This window comes from Vidua chalybeata, chromosome 10 (assembly GCF_026979565.1).
Source record: "Vidua chalybeata isolate OUT-0048 chromosome 10, bVidCha1 merged haplotype, whole genome shotgun sequence".
In the NCBI taxonomy this organism is placed as follows: Eukaryota; Metazoa; Chordata; class Aves; order Passeriformes; family Viduidae; genus Vidua; species Vidua chalybeata.
Window position 1 is genome coordinate 25,202,138 of NC_071539.1, and position 16,569 is coordinate 25,218,706.

The 16,569-nt window shown below is 48.3% G+C and overlaps 1 protein-coding gene across 1 annotated transcript in view; it reads left to right on the forward strand.

Moving 5' to 3' along the window:
- The first annotated feature begins 6,998 nt into the window (after positions 1–6,998).
- Positions 6,999–16,569, forward strand: part of GPC1 (glypican 1) — a 198,399-nt gene continuing 188,828 nt past the window's right edge. Inside the window, exon 1 of the mRNA XM_053951899.1 lies at positions 6,999–7,455. Coding sequence (XP_053807874.1) covers positions 7,299–7,455 — 157 coding nt within the window. The 5' untranslated portion in view covers positions 6,999–7,298. The remainder of the gene's footprint in view (positions 7,456–16,569) is intronic.

Sequence of the window (16,569 nt, forward strand, 5' to 3'; positions counted from 1 at the left end):
AAAATGTCAGTGTGAGTGAGTCATTGCACCTAACTGTTTAGCTTTTGTGAGGCAGCAAGAAAGATTTGAAAGTGTGCTCCAGGGTCCCCCAGTCCACCAACTTCAATTTAAAATGCTTTAAAAAGCCATGTTCCTGGAATCTGATACAATAGAGGCAAGGGAACGAAGCTTTGCTCCTTCAGCCACAGAAGGAAAATCCTTCCTAATGCAAAATTATGTATGTGGTGTGAAAATACATAGCTATTACAGACAATTTCTTTTGAAGGCTATGCTCAAAAGTAGCACTGTAAAAACAAACCAAGCAACCAACTGAAAAGCTGGTGGAAAGGAACTGAATGTCCTGGTGAGTTCTATCATTTCTAACACCCCATGTCTCTGCATCTCCTTGTGTTCATGCTCTCTGGCATCTAGCAGGTTGAGGAAATTAAATCAGATTAAGAGCTCTATTTTTAATCTTAAGAAGATGGGTTTGTGTTGTCTGGCATCTTGAAAAATCCAACACTGGGAGTTTATGCGGTGCTGAGCAAGGAAACAGTAACATTCCAGGAGGATGTTTAATTATTAGGGTACCTAATCTTCAGCCAGGATGAGCTGCTGCACCTACAGTGGCATCACTCTGCCTCTGAGGGCTTGGTCCTGGAGTACCTTTAAGATGACACAGCCGTAGCAGATGAATTCGCTGTCTTTGTGTTACAAAATGCACAGATCTTAAAGTGAAAGCCACACTGGCCCAAACCCATTCCAGCTGTTACTCTGCTCGTGTTCAGTTACATCAGCAGTGAAGCTGGCACACATTAAAAATGTGTGTCACCTGGTAATTATCTTACTAACAGTGCATGGGAAGGACACATCTCCAAACTCCAAGTCAGATTTTCTCCCCTGCATGTGGAAAACTGCCCAACATTTGCTGAGCTGTCCTGCCAGCTACCTGGTGCTAAGCCAGGCTTACCTGCTCCCCTAGCTGACACCAGCTGGGTGTTTCCTGCAGCACAGACATAGCCTGGAGTGGGAGACCCTCTGCTCCGAGCTGGAGGTATTGGGTGCTTTTAAGTCCACCCCTGTCAGTGTTTCCTCACAGTCAGTTTCCCTAGAAAAACAGGTTATGTTGCACCTAACTGAATGTGAGGGGGAAAAAATACACACTTGAGCAGAACTCAATTAATTGTATTAATTCATCAAAGTGCTTTAGTCTGTGGTGTTTAATGTAGCAACAGCTAAGGATAAAGTGCCAGCTGAGAAGTTCCATTAGGGATGCCAGATGCCCATATTGTGACTCCACACTTTTTATTTTCTTCACTTTCCAGTCTCCCCTACTTTTCCCCTGTCAGAGTTAAAGGAAAGATAAACCAGAAAAAGCTTACAATATAATAAACTTGCATCCATAGCGTTCTGATGTGACTGATGTTTGCACCTTCAACAGACTTTAACACAGATTCAGGTTTGAGACTAAAATCAGGGCCAGATTTTGTGGCTTTGAGTCCTTTCAATGACTGCTAACTCCCAAAGTATTCATTTATTTTCTTCCCCAAAAGAGGACTCTGTTAGTTTCTTCCCAACATGAGAGGTGAATATAAAACTAATTACAGCCTGACTGAGACTCTTTCAGTTTCCAATTGAAACAAGAGCATCCTTTCCTTTATAAAGAAATTTGGAAATGTTAATGTGGGATATCAAAATGAGTTTTTCTTCTCAGCTTTTTCTTCTCAAAGAAGTCTGGGATGCTTATCCCACACCCATTTGCCTTGGACCAGTGCTCAGGAACAGGCTGTTGAGCTGGCATTCCCAGGAACAGAGTGTGTTCCTGCTCGTGTTTTCCTTAGCTAGTGCTACACACAGATGAGAATGAGGGGTGATTTTTACCTGAAGAATCTCTTTTAAAACCAGTTAGGTTCAGGATATATAATTCCTCTTGAATTATAAGAGGAAGTCATCTAATTGCAACTTTTGCAGGAAGTGGGAAGGAATCTTCCGTACATCACGATAGGGGCATGCTGAAAAGACACATTTTTCATCTAGTTTTGGGGACCATTTTGAGCCATTTCATACTATCAAAGCATTGCTTATCAAACATAAATCAGATTCAAGTGCCATGCCAATACTCTTTGTTCATTGCTGCATGTTTTTGAGAGTGGGGAAAGCTTTACTGAAAGTTCCCAGAAAGGATGAGATATACTTCCTGGGGCAGACCCAATTAACAGCAGTTTCTCTAACAAGTTAATGGCATTTATTTATTTATTGGCCTTTAAGACTTCTTTCTACTGGGGAATCTCTGACTTTTATATAACACAAGTACAGTCTGGCAGGGTGGAGTCATTGGTAAGAGGTCATTAAACAACACATTCCTTCAAGTTGCTGCTGTAAAATTGTGTGGTTCAATTCAAAACACAGCACAGAGTGGCAATTACCTGCATTACCCTGATTCCCTGTCTGAAATTACTTAGTTGTTCCTAATATTCCTAATACTGGCCACACAGGGGAAATGAAAATTCCATTTGAAGGGAACTGGTCTGTTCCACCAAAGGTCTAAGAGCAGCTTGGCACAGCCTTGGTGTACACTTCTGCACTTGTCCTCTGTGCAGCCCCTCTTCCTCTGTTCTTCAGCAGCCGGAATTGTGATTGTCATTGCCCTGGGGCCTCCGTCTGGCTCTCTCAAGACCTGGGAAAGGTCCCCAGCTCTGTACATCTACTGAACGCTATCCCTGATTAATTAATCCAAGCACACAAATCCCAAAAGGTCTTTGTATTTTGGGAAGGCAAATGGTGTCTTACAAAGTCAACTGAGATCAAGCTGGATTTGTCAGTTGTACATAGATGCCCCAGCAATTTGAAGAGATTGATCTGATATTTTTGGTGATCAAAACAGCCAGACACGTGCTGTTTGTGCATGTCAGGAAAGCTTCCTGGGGGAATGTGAGCAGAGGGGAGGAGAAGATGCTGGATTTCCAGTGAAGGGAGAGCCAGTGAAGTAGTAAGTAGCTGTAGATAGCAAGGTGTAATCTAGTAAATCCTCTGAATAACTTAATTAGATTTGATTCAGCAAAACACATGTCCAGCTTCTGCTGAACACCAGCCAGTGTTGGGGGGGCAGGGGCTTTCATGAATCCTGCAGGAAACTGCTATTGCAGAGATTAAAGGAATTGGGCAGAAAAGGTACTGAGATACTCCTGCTTTGATGAAGATTTTTAATCTAAAGGTGCCAGATTTGCTGATGCTGCCAGAAAATCAAAAGTGTCATAAAACTGGCTAAGGGAAAGGGGCAAAGGGTTTCATTATGTGAGGTTGGGAGGAGCAAGGAAGCTGTAGCCCTCTCAGGCTTTGCCCATGTCTTTGCCTTCCCCACTCCCCACGCTGTGTGAATTTTGCACTTGATGCATAGGGAAAAAAGTAGAAACACCACTGAATTCAAGGGAGAATGCACTATTCTTTTATGTGGCATCATAGATACAGGGCAATTTTGAAAAATCTGGGTTTTTTTCCTGTTTAGGTTTTGCTGTCAGACTCCAGGTTGCTGTAACTCAGCATAGGTCCATTTTGGAACCAGCTGGAAGTCTGGTGGTCGTAATTGCATTGCTGCCTGCACAATTCTTAACTTGCATCAAGGTGAAAAAGAGAGGCAAGTCCACTGCATTGCAAGTTTTGGAAAGTGCTAGAGAAACAAAGATGTCCCTGTGAAAACTGAGGTTGTAGAAAGCCTCTCTGTTCACTTGTTGTTTTTAAAGGGTAGCTTTCCCCACTTGTGCCAGATGATTTGGCTCTTCTTCATCCTTCTTGCTTCATAATGCTTGGATCAGCTTTTTAGTAGGCAGTGCTTTTTGTTGGGACTGTCAAGAGGTGATCTCCAGAGCAGGATGGATTTTCTGTCTTCCTCTGGCTATCTTGCTGGCTGGCTGTGTGCTTTTTGCCTCTTCTGCATTTTGTCTATTCATCTTTGTGTTTTACTCTGCCTTTTTGTATCTTTCCCAGTTCTAGCTCTTTCTGACTGTTTTTGGACAATCTTTTGTGTACTTTTTGCCAAGTTCCATTCTTTTAGCTGAGGATGTTCAGAAACTGGATCTGGTCCTCAGATATAGAAAATCCAATTTATAATGGATGCCAAAAATACATTTTCATCATGACACTTTGAAGACGTTTTTTTAATTTACTTAAAATGTGCTTAGGTCAAATCCTGCATGTGTATACAAACTTCACAGCAAAATGAGACATGCCTCAACATTTAAGATTTCTTTGCCCAGGATTTGATCCTGCACAGACTTGCAGATATCTTTTATGTTGAAGAGCTCATATCAGCTTGGGTTCATTTTAAATTTGTCTACTTATAAGCTTCTCATTATGATAGTATGTGAGCATCCCAAAGGCAGGTGGTTGAGTAAGAAACAGTCTTAGCCCTGTTTAGAGTTAAATGACCTGGTGGTGGTCATTTAATGACTGAGGTTTGCAGCAGAGCTTGTAGCTCAGCTGTAGCTCTGAGAAGAGCTGGGAGCTGGCACTGTGAGCTGTGCTGGGGCTGGCAGTCTGGTGTCTCAGCTGGGAACAGCAGCGAGCGTGCTGCGCTTTCCCAGGATTTTATGAGCAGTGATGTGACCCCAGTCCCTGCCGCAGGCAGTGCCATCCAGGCAGGGGAAGTGAGATGTATGGCAAGAAGGGAAATACTCTGGCCTGTGAAATTATCTATAGCTCAGGGGATGGCTCCAAAGCCAGAACCCAAGGGCTGCAGTCCCAGTTCTTCCCCTGCCAGCAGCTGTGTGAATGCACAGAGCTTTGTGCTGCAACCTTGGGGTGCAGCCACAGCTCACAGAGAGCTTACCCAAAGTCACTGCAGGCGGGGTGAAAGTATATGCCACACATATTCAATGGCAACAAGTATCCAATCCGGGGCTTTGAGAAGGAAAAGAGGAAATTCAGTACTATTTTGGTGTCCTGTGTCACCCACTCCAAGTGATTCTGTGCAGCCAGACCAGATAAAAGGTTTATGACTCTGCCTTTCTTCTCTATCAAGTACTCTGTCTCTTTGGAGTTTGCATTCCTGGATTTAGTTCCCCTCAACAGACTCAAGTGAGACTGTTGTTACCCGTGTGTCTGCAAGTATTTGATTTTCACTCTGGTTTTCCAAGAGGAGGAGCAAGATCCTGGTGTTCCTCCAGTCATGGGAATGTAGGTACAGATTCCTTGCTGCTTGTTTTCTGTCGTTGCTGTACTCGGATTAGTTAGATGAGACCTCTGACATGGGTCTTCAAGTGATACGTTCAAAGCCTGGGGAGAGGAAAGGGCTATGGCTATGGCTATAAAATGAAAATATATCCCCAGAAGTACGGGCTGAAATAACCTCGTGCCACATAACCTACTTGGTAACCTCTTAAGTGTACAGTACTTTTGCATTTACAAGAGTTTTCATTTAAAAACAGGGTAAGTCAGGCTTCATCCATGGCAGATTTTTCCCCACACAGCAAGCTCCAAGCTGAGGTGTATTTTGGGACTCTGTAAGCCTCAGGTTTTGAAACTGTGCATCACTAAGAGATGATGCAAGACACCAAAAGGCGCAATGTCATCTGTGAGAGAATTAAAATTTGGACTGTATGGGTGTATCTGACTCAAAGCTATTAACTTTTGGTGGTAATGATGTGTCACCTCAGTCATAATCTTCATTACAAAATTCTGTCTTTGCAGGGATTTTCCCTGTCCTCTCCATCTGCTTTGTCATATCTCATAGACAAATCTAACTAGGAAGATTTAAGAGGAAATTATTAGGTGATTTCATAGGAAAGCAACAACTTTTCCCTACTGCCATCCTTCTACTCCCCATGGCTCCTACTTAGCAGTCACTTCTCCCATTCCTCAGGACAACAAGCAGTTCTGAAGCAATGGGATGGACACCACCAGTTTCCCATGTAGTTTCGCACATCTGGGTGACTGACTAGTCCAAAAGCTATGTTTTCCCAAATATTTTCCAGATATTTTCCAAATATCTCATAAATTGTGCTACGTTTTTGGGGGGGGGGGGGGCACAGTGATGGAGTTTATGTGTGCAGTTTCTGCTATCTTGCAAGGTTTAAGCCCACACGAGTGCTCCAGCTGAGGCATGGGCAGACTCCCTCCCCTTTTTTTCACAGAGAACAACTGCTCTCCAAAGGCTCAGGAGCGATCACTGGGTCTTCTGTCTGTCGCGAACCAAGTTAGATGCTGGCCAAAAGCCTGCAAGCTCATTTGGAGAAGCACACGGGCATTGCCTTGACACACAGGTGATCACATACGTCTCAGTTCTGTGGGAAGCAGCTCAAAACGCGGTTGGCAGAGCTGCAGAGCACCAGTTTCAGGAGCTGGCAGGCTATTGTATGAAGTAAACTCCAAAGCTGAGAATCTGTCGTAGAGAATTGCCTCTCTTCCCACATCTGCTCTTAAAGGGGCACTTTCAGCCTCCCAGAACCTTGCTGGGACTCTCCGGCTCTCAGCTGAACTGCTTTCTCCTCGCCGGTCTAAGTGTGGAATGATTTAAGTCTTCTGCGCGGCCGTTTTCCCGCCCCACTGGGGGAACTCCGGCTCCTCGGGTTAAGCACCGGGGCCACGCCGCAGACAAAGAAAGGCTCGCTGCGCGCTGTCCTTGCCGAAGGACGGCGGGCGGCCCCCGGAGCGCTGTGTGCGCCCTGCCCGCCCGGGGCTGCGGCGCCCGGAGACGCTCCGGCCGCGCTCCGGCGGCTCCGGGCGCCGCGCAGCGCCCGCGGCGGGGGCGCGGGGCGGGGCGGGGGCCGCGCCCCGCGCGGGATTGGCGCGGGCCGCGTGATGCCACGTCCGGCGGGGGAAGCCCTGCCCGCCCGGAGCCGCCCCGCCGCCGCTCGGCGCGCAGGTGGAGCGGTGCCGGCCCAGCCCAGCCCAGCCCGGCCCGGCCCGGCCCGGCCCCGCCGCGGGAGCAGCCCCGCAGCCCGCCCCGCGCCCCGCCCCGCCGCGCTCCGCCCGGCCCGGCGGCGCCGCAGCCGGCAGCATCGCGGCGGGACTGCCCGGGGATGCAGCGGCGCTAAGAACAAAAGCCCTCAGCGCGCTCTCGCTCCGGGGCTTTGAAGCGGCGCGGCCGAACTTGGATCTCTGCCCCCCTCGGCCGAGCCGCGGCGGCGTCCGAGACTGAACTCGCCGGCGCCTTCCCCGCACGCCGCGGGCAGCCGGGGCTCGCCCGCCCGCCGCCCTCGCCCGCCCGTCCCGCCGGGGCTGCCCTCGGAGGGGGCCGCACCCCGCGCCCCCCCGGCCGCCCCCGCGCCGCGGGACCTTGGCTTTGCCCTTCGCACGGCAGGTGGCGGGGCCAGCGGAGAAGGATGCGTGTCTTCCCGTGGGGATTTTGGCTGCTGTGTGTCGCCTCCGCCCCGTCTCGCGGTGACAGCGGCAGCAAGGCGAGGAGCTGCGCGGAGGTCCGGCAGCTGTATGGAGCCAAGGGCTTCAGCCTCAGCGGCGTGCCCCAGGCCGAGATCTCCGGTGAGTCCCGCGAGGGGCCGAGGGCGCGGTGCCCGGGCCGGGGCAGCCCCGGGGCCGCTGCTAGCCGGGAGATGCCCGGGCACGGCTCGGGAGCCGCGGGGCGGGGGAGCGCTCGCCGCCCCACGCTGGAGTTTGTCTCGGGTCGTGGGCGGCGAGAAGTCGGACCGGAGAGGTTTCCCCGAGAGCCGGGCTCCCCTCGCCCCTCTCAGCACCGCTGGCAGCCCTGCCATGGCTGCAAAGGGTCTCTCCCCGGCAGTGGCGATGCGAACGGAACTGTGCGGGGAGGGGGGGTGGTCGCACCAAGTGTTCAGTGGTGGTTATTTCTTTTTTCTCATTGTCTCGTTGCTTCTGTTCTGAGTACAACTGAAACGGGTTTCAGGGTTTTGATTCAGAAATCAGAATAATCAGAGTGTAGTGGGGTTTGGTGTCGGAGCTGGAAAATGCCACAAGGTTGTGAGAGAGGAATTGATTTATTTAAATCTTCTTCTGGATGGGAAGCAAACGTGTAAATGGTATTTGCCACTTACTAAAAATGAAGTAGGAGTAAAATGACCGCGTCAAACGTGAAGTGCAGAGGAAACCTGTGCAACCTACATTAGAGTGTGTCCTCTTGCTTGCATTCTGGCTTTGGATACATCTTGGTTGATTTCCTCCTCTTTGTAGAAACAACTGAAATAGCAAGGAATATTCAAGGTCTGGTTTGTGTTGGGTTTGGTTTGGTTTTATATTTTTTTTCTTTGAAGGCTTGGGGAAAATATGCTGATGCATTGTAGGCTTTTTTTAAATTCTCGTCAAAGTTTTGATACACCAACTTGTGACTCATATCCAAGAGCCTTCTCCTCACTTGTGGGAGCTTCCTCCTTCAGACAAAGCATAAAACATGCAGGCATACGTGCCAGAGCCAACCCACAGGGACACCCCAGTAAAACTGCAGTTTGTACTGCACATCTAAGCTACACAATGCCTTATGTTGAATATTTCATCAGGTAATTTTTCAGAGAAACCAATTTGTTGTCTGACCAATGAACGGAGAAGGCTGAACCATATACATGCCTCATAAATGCGAATAAATTAATACCTTCTTTGTCAAGTTACAACTGAGAGTAAATCTCCAAAGTAAAACGAGCAGTCCTCAAAGTTAAACAGTGGGGAGTTTCAGAACCATTTGAACATCACTATTAATGGAATAGCACTTCAGTTGAGCAAGAAAGCGGCTTTTTATGAGTTTGCATCTAATTATTGCAGATGTGAATACATTAGGTGTCCTGTTTCAAGTGGGAAGTTCTTGGAAGGCTGAATGTTTACAAACACTGGTGGAGGTGGCTGCAGCACTGCACACAGGGATAGTACTACGGGGCAGCAGCTGCGGTTAGAAGGATCACGTATCGCAGGTCAGCAGCCAGTAAAACATCTTGTACCTGCAAATTGGTGAGGTTCCAGGAGTGTCAGGACACAGATTTCCAGGATGCAGGAGTTCTGTTTCCTGCTGTGTGTTGGTACGAGCATACACACTGGCGGTCACAAGCCACAGTGGTTAAAATTGGAGTATCAAACTGGGCGTCTCTGGCTGTTACTGTAGACAGGGAAACTCTGTACATAAATGCCATGAAAACTTGAAGAATACTGCATGGAAAGTAATATGAAGAAGTGCTTGGAGGAAGAAGGTCCCACACATAAACCTGCTGCTGCTACCATTAGCCTGGTGTTTAAGACAGTTGCCAGACTAGATGATTTTCATTGGTAATTACCTCCTGACTGATGCACATTCAGAAACACGTTTTTGTGTCAGTGTATTACTTGCCCAGTGCAGTTAAAACTTCAGTGAGCATAGATATAACCTTAGAAACGTCCTGACAAAGCACAGTGTTGTGTACCGTCTATGTTTTTTAGCAGCTGTGCAGGTTAGTGCAAAGGTTGGTGCCAGTTTTGCTTGTCTCCGAGAAGAGGTGTCTCAAGAGTCTCCTTGCAGTATCCCCACACGTACCAAGTACAGGATCATGCAGTTTATAATTCCACATTTACTCGTTGCTTTAGGCTGGTTTCAGTGGCAGTGGTTCAGCTAGCTGACCATGGGGGTTGTCACCTGCATGGAGCCTTGTCAGGTGACACCACTGACACCTGTGAATGCATCCCTGGGCACACAGCTGAGGAGGGGCAGGTGTCTTCTGCCATGTCTCAAGTGAAAGGAGAGGAAAGGGTTTTAGGTTGTACCAGGGCAAGTTCAGATCTGATATTAGAAAGAAGTGTTCACAGAAAGAGTAGCCGTGCATTAGGCTGAGCTGGTGGAGTCACTCGGAGGTGTGGACAAGGGGTTATTATGGTGGTGCTGGGTGAGATGATATTGAAGGCTTCCAACTTTGGTGATTCTGTGATTGGGCAATTTTTGGATAAGTTAAGGGGTGTTAATGAAGTGGGTTCAATGTTGTCTCCAGTTGGACCTATGCTGAAGTTTCCTGACGGTGGCCTTCTCCATGTTTTAAGAGCTACCCCATTAACCATGTTTTTGTTTAATTTCTGAGCTGTCTAAAGACAAAAGCCCTTTCCATTGTCCCACTCCAAGGAGACCTCGCTGTTTCTTCCCTCCATTGCTTGCCCTGAAGCAAAGGGGAACATTAATTTCTTAGCCCTATGGCCTTGTCTCCAAATTGGTGCTGCCATGCTCAGCTGACCTTACTCCTGTCTGCCTGGACCTGGCTTCAGGCACTGCTTGGTGTGTGTTGGTGTCACAGCAGCCCAGCCCCAGGAGCCAAACCCTACACTGCACCCCCAGAGCTGCCCTGCAGAAGTAGTTCAGCGAGCTCCCAGCATGCAGGCTCTGACTCAGACTGAGATTGGCTGTGTTTGTGTTGGGTTTAGAGCACTTACTGCACACTTTACACCTTCTAATCTGTATTCTTAGTTATGATTTAAGAGGATTATGAATAACCTAGTGTCTCCACAGCTCACCAGAAGGTAGTCCCTGCTTGTGGCTGCATGGATCAGCTGGAGAAGAGTCACACGGTTATTAGCTGGCTAATAGATAAGCATCTGATGCAGGGATAGACTCTTGGTTTACCAGATTTCTCATGAACCACCTAGACAGGGTTTCCTGGTTTTTTGCTAATGTTGTACAATGCCTTTAACATGTCTAAGCACTTTAAATGTGTCAGGTGCTATTATTAAGTGTGTTTAGGGACTACACAAGGTGTTATATCTCAGTACTTTGAAGTCAATGGCAAAATTCCCAAACATGAAAGCAGTGTCTGCTCGTGTTAGCAATCCTGACAGACAGCTGTGCATCCAGAGTTTTGGGTGAAGATCTGCTTACCAGAATGTTTCTAATGCTGGGGGAAAAGCCCCCTACTCCTTGAGTTTGGGAAAGTTACACCACTTGCTCCCATGAGAGGTATTACTAACTGGATCACAGCTTTCCTGCGTGTTGGAGAGTGTTTCCACTCTCCTTTTGGATGACCCACACCCCCTTTCTCTGATTGCTACAAAATACTGGTTTCCCTAAACCAGTTTGAGAGCTTCCAGTGTTTCTGTTTCCTCTCGAGTTTTCTGGAGGTAGCAACTGTTCCTACTGTCTCACGTTCCTGCTGCCCAGACACCAGGATCCCACTGCGGGTCCCCTGGTCTGGTGATAAAGGGGAGGATACCCTGCTCTAGGGGTGCTTCTTAGTGCCTCTGCTAGGGACTGGTTACCTCAGGCTCACAGTGTGGCTTGTGATAGAGTGAGCCTACACCACCACAAAATACTGCCCTTTGAGGGGGATATCCAGCTTCCTCTGACTTGTGGGAGTGTCTTAGGGTTACTGATGTTGGATCGGTGACTGCTCCCCAGTGTCTCGAGCACAGGTAGTTCCCTCACGGACTGGAGAATACCCAAGGGTTGGGATTTAATGTGAATGTGCTTGGCCCTTGTTCTCTGTTTGGTTTGAACTTCTGCTTTGGTTTGTTTATTCCTCAGACTAATTGTCTGAGCTTGCTGTTAGGTTGATCTTGTTGATGTGGGCAGTGGGTGCAGGGCAGCCAGAGAAGAGGAGGGTGCAGAAAAAAGCCAACTGGACTTTGCCAGGCTGCCCATCCAGTCACACATCTCAAACAGATCCTTTCCTGGCTCCCCAGCTGAAAGGAATCAGAGCAATTGTTTTAACCTTTTAGTCATTTTAGGCTGTATAATTAGGTTTTATGATGAAAACATTGTCAAGTGTATGTGTTTGAGCCCTTTAGAGAAGTGTTATCTAAGTAGAGAACAGGTCTGGCAACCAGCTGGGACTTGATCAGGCTCTTGGGGGGGGGGGTAATGGAACCCCATCTTGGAGGGTATTTCAGCTGCTGGCACTTCCAAAGTGGGACAAGCCTACATCTGTGGTGTGATACATAAAATCTGGGGCTCCTCCCTTCCCAAAGAAAGATCTGTACCCGTGACTAAAAGGGGCACTCCAGTGCTTTTTGGGGTGGTCATTCCATTTGGGTTGTATTTCCTCAGGGCAGAGGGATTTCTCAAGATCAGCTCCACAGAGGACTCCCAGGTGCAACAGCACCCTGTTAATGAGCTGAATTCCTTCGGGGCAGATCAGAACGGCCTTCGCAGCCTGCTGTTTCTGACGAGGCAAAACGCAGGGAATTGTACGTTCTCCTCCGTCTGGCAGGTGTTTTGGTGGGGATGCCGGGGAGGCGGCAGCGGTGCCCGGAGCCGCGCGGCCGGAGCGCTGCGGGCCGGGATCGGGATGCGCGGATAAAGCGCTGCCCTCTAGCGGCGCTCCCGGCCCGGGGAGCCTCCGGCATCCGGAGAGCGCCGTGCTGCTGGCGTTATTTTTAAGAGAATCTGCTTTTCTGTCGCCGTGAGATGGATGACTAAGCTCTCCACCACGTAATTATCCTTATCAGCTGTGTCTGAAAAAAAACCCCTATTTCAACAGCTTCTTTTGTTGGTGAAGCAAAAGCCTGCTATTTCTTTTTCCAGGGAATTTGCATGGATGTATAGCTGGAGACACCCACCAGCACCACTCTGTGAAGCTGCAGAGCTCACCTCAGCTCTCCTTTCCCTGTCCCTGCTCTGCAAGTGTCCCGTTTTATTTAAGAACACATGTCAGTCAGTGTCTGGGTTCTTCGGATGGCCGTGATAGAGACGTGTGGTTTTTGGCAGCGATTGTAAAACAGTTGGTTTGATGTTCTGTTGCTTTCAGTACCATCGTCTCATGTGGAGGGAACTAGATAGATGTATTCCTCTGGGTGATTTCAATTATTAACTGTGCTTTGACTTAGCCAAAGGCAGGGTGGGAGCCGGTAACTTTGTTATCAAAAATGTGTATTTAAAGCCAGAAGTTTTCCCTTGTAGGTCACAACAACAACTGAAAACAGAAATCAGAGGCCCTGGAGCACCTGCCCATGAGCAGCAGCTGAGCACAGTGCCCACTGGGCTGGGGAGGGGGGTTGAGGATCATCTATTTTTATTGCAGCATCAAATTGCATTAGGCACAGTATGGCAGGGAAGGCAGGCTGAAAGGATAGCTCCAGCCTCAGAGAGCTGTTGGTGTGAGCAATATCCTGGCCCTGCTGGCACTGTGTGGCTGGACCAGTGCTGCAGTTCTGCTCTCGTGGCAGCAGCTCGTGTGTTCCTCCCCTTGTCTTGTGGGGCTGTGGATGTGAGGAGCAGGGTGGTTGGGGGAGTGACTGACAGGTGTCACTGGCACAAGGAGAAATTTTGTATTTGCTTCCAGTGTTCAACTGAGAATTTCAGGGGAGGACCGGGGAAATAGACATCTCAATTCTGTGGAAATCCACAGGCTTCCTTGGGGAAAGCAGCTTTAATTTCTGTTTGCTGCCCTGCTGAATGCTACATGTTTCTGTATATTGGGTTTCTTTCTTTGCCCCATGGGATGCTGCTGTGTACAAGCAGCAGGCAGGTAGCCCCAGGAAGGGGATACTGTCAAAACAGCGGGCTGCTCTGGCACACAGCTGGCTCTGCTGGCTCTGCCCAGCTTCTGTGACAGGGCAGGTGTTGCCTCCAGACAGGAGTGCTGCTTTTCCCCAAGCAGCTCCCTAGGTGGTGAGTGCTCGTGTTGCTCCTGCTCAGGGAAGCCCTAAAAAAGCCCCTGCGGAGAGTTGCCTTCAGCGAGGTGTCCTGTCCTGCTTGCCGTGGTGGGGTGTCCCTGATGGATGCCGGTCCAGCTCCACAGCAGCAGGGCTGGGCTCTGCCTGCCCTGGGTACAGCAGAGGGGCCTCTCCTGTCCCTGCAATGTCCTGCCCTGCAAAGGGCACGGAGCAAACCTAGAGTCACCCTCTTGGCTTTTCCTCTGCTCAGTCGAGTGTTAGTTCAGAACAGGGCTGGATGTGCTGCTTCTGGTTGGGTGGCAGGAAAGTCAGGTCTTCCCCTCAGCTTTCATCTGCCCCTCCTGAACTGCTGCATAGATTGAGTCTTTCTGAAAATCCTAAATAATTCCTTTTTATCTCTCTAAGTTAAGCAAGAGTTGGGCTTTCCTTTTCAGTTTTCCTCCAAATATTGACTCCCAGGCACAGCTGTGAGAAGGAAGGAGAGGTTGAGTGGGCAGCTGGTGGGGCAGACACCACCTGTATGGGTGGTGGCCTGGAGCAAGTCCATAACAATCTCTTCACCTTTAAATTTACCTGGGGAAAAGTGACACTTTTGTTTTGCTGTCTGTGTCTTGCTGATGGCTGTAAGGGTAACTCTGCCCCATGGGGAGAGACACAGGGAGGGCAGATCCTAAAGCTTGCAGGAACCCTCATAGCAGTTGCCTGAAGGTTATTCCACCCTGTTTTGTAGTTTGTACAACACTGCTGTAGCTGCCATTATGTTAGAAAATTTCCCCTCAAAGTTACAAAAAATAGATCAAATTCAAAACTCAAATGAAAGCAGAAAATTTCCTCCATTCTCAGTTAGCTGTGAAGGACAGACTGCCCTCTCCTCTGATGTCTGTATACCCTGACACTGTTGCTCAGAATATGTTTTATCCCTGACAGGTGAAACCTGTCTTTAAGTAACATTTGATTCCCAGGGAATCGGGTTACCTCCATTGCCAGATTGTTCTACAAAAAATAATGAAGCTTTAGACTGCAGACACTTAAAATTCTTGTCTGAACGTGACAGGGCTGTGAGCTTGGTCATTCACTTCTGCCCGGTAATGTGTTCCTGTTTGACTTGGAATTCTTCAGATATGGAAAACTTTAAGAAAGAAAAGTTCAAATAAGCAGAGCACTGTGACAGTTTTTCTCAATGCTCTTGCTTCTGAGTTTTAAAAAATACACTCATCACAACTGTGTTGCCTGTATAGAAATTATAAAACTAATTTGATTTTATGTGCCTTTCTGTATAGTGCAGCGTGAATCAGAGATGCAGAATTACCCAGCTGTTACAGGCTCCTGTGCTAGCAACATGAGTAAAACCAGTTTTTCAATTGCCATGCATTCTTCTGAAGTATAAAAAAGAGAAGAAAACAATAACACAAGTTTTGCTGTGGTTTTGGGGAAAAACATGGTAGTACTTATGTAGACAGTCAATCTTTTATATTACTAAAATGCAAATACTCTATGACAAATAGTTTTGGCTTGAAAAAAATTAGTATTTTATAGCACTGTAAAACTATCCTGTATAATTCAGTTGGATGGGCATATTTCTAAAATACGAGTATTTTAGAAATTCATAGATGTAATTTTCATTCATAAATAAATCGTAATAACAGCACTGTCAGAAATTAGCATTAGTTTTACATTTTTAAAAATACTGACATAAAAAGGCTACTTCAGTCTCTTCTGCTCTCGCTTCATGTTGTTGCACTGAGGTTTGCAGGGATTTCATTGTGTAATTGATCCTGCAGCAAGTGCCAAGCACAGCAGTTTGTGTGAGGGCTGCTATCCCAAAGTCTGCTCCATTCCTCCTGGATAAGCTGCGTGGAGCAAATCGGGTGCTGCAATCACTGCCTGTGTCTGGCACCAGGGAGGTCTAGTCCTAGTCCCCGTCTGGATGCAAATTTTCACCATGGAGCTGGAAAAGCCACTTCACTTTTCTTGTTTCAGCAGTTTCCTCTGCCATAAACACTAAATTGGAATGAGGGAGTTTGAGTAACCCATGGGAAGTTTGGTTTATTAAACTCTAGTCCCTAGATGTGAGAGCACTGGTCTTCTCCCCCGATGCAGTTGCTCGCTGTGCACAGCTGCACGAGTTTAAAACAGTTGTAGAACCAGTTTAGATTTTTCCAAACATCTGTTTGGCTTTGTGACAGAATACCAAACAACCCCTGCAAAAGAGCCCCTCTCTGTCTCTCCCCCGTTGCATTTGCAGGAGGTCTCAGAGAGGATTCCATGATGAGGGAGGAGGAGGAGGCTGGTATTTTTATTAGAGAGGTTCTCGAGGCCAAAGTGTAGCTAAGGGACTCATCTGCTGTGAATTTGAGGAAGGGCTGCACAATAGTGGGAACCCACAGGTAGGGATCCCTTGGACTCAGCTGCAGGCTCCCCTGGCCTGTGCCCCATCCTGTCCGATGGCACTCGGGTGTGGCAGTGTCCCAGCTGCTTGTGTCTTGATCGGCGTGGAGGAGACCTTGGGAAGAGCCTGGGGAGGTCAGAGGAGTGTTCCAGTTTGCCTTTTGCAAGTGGTGGGCTTGGCAGTGCTGGGTTAACCGCTGGGCTCAATGATCTTAGAGATCCTTTCCAACCTAAACAACTCTGTGACTCGTGGCAGCTCTGTTCTGTGCCCCAAACACAAACTTTGCAGGCGCGTGGTGGCTGCATGCTGAGCTCGTGAGGGGTGAGTGTTACCTGGACGTGTGCCCAGTGCCCACAGACACACCTCCCATGCAGGCACATCTTTGGAGCACGATGTGATCCCTGGGTTTTGATGTAGCATGTACCTTTGCTTGGTGTGCCCTTAAATGTATCCATAGATGGAGGAATGGCTCATCCCAAAGCTGGGACTCCATTGCCCTGCTTTCACAGTTGGAATAAAAGTGCCATTGGCATCCTGAGTTTGCCTCTGCCACCCAGCTGGTTGATGCCACCTGGACAGCAGCACAGGGGACAGCTTGTTTTGCCATATCCACATGCCCTGCACTGTTCAGCTGTGGGATCACTGAAGGCCCAAATGTCCCTGTACCAAGCCTTTTGTATCAGGAT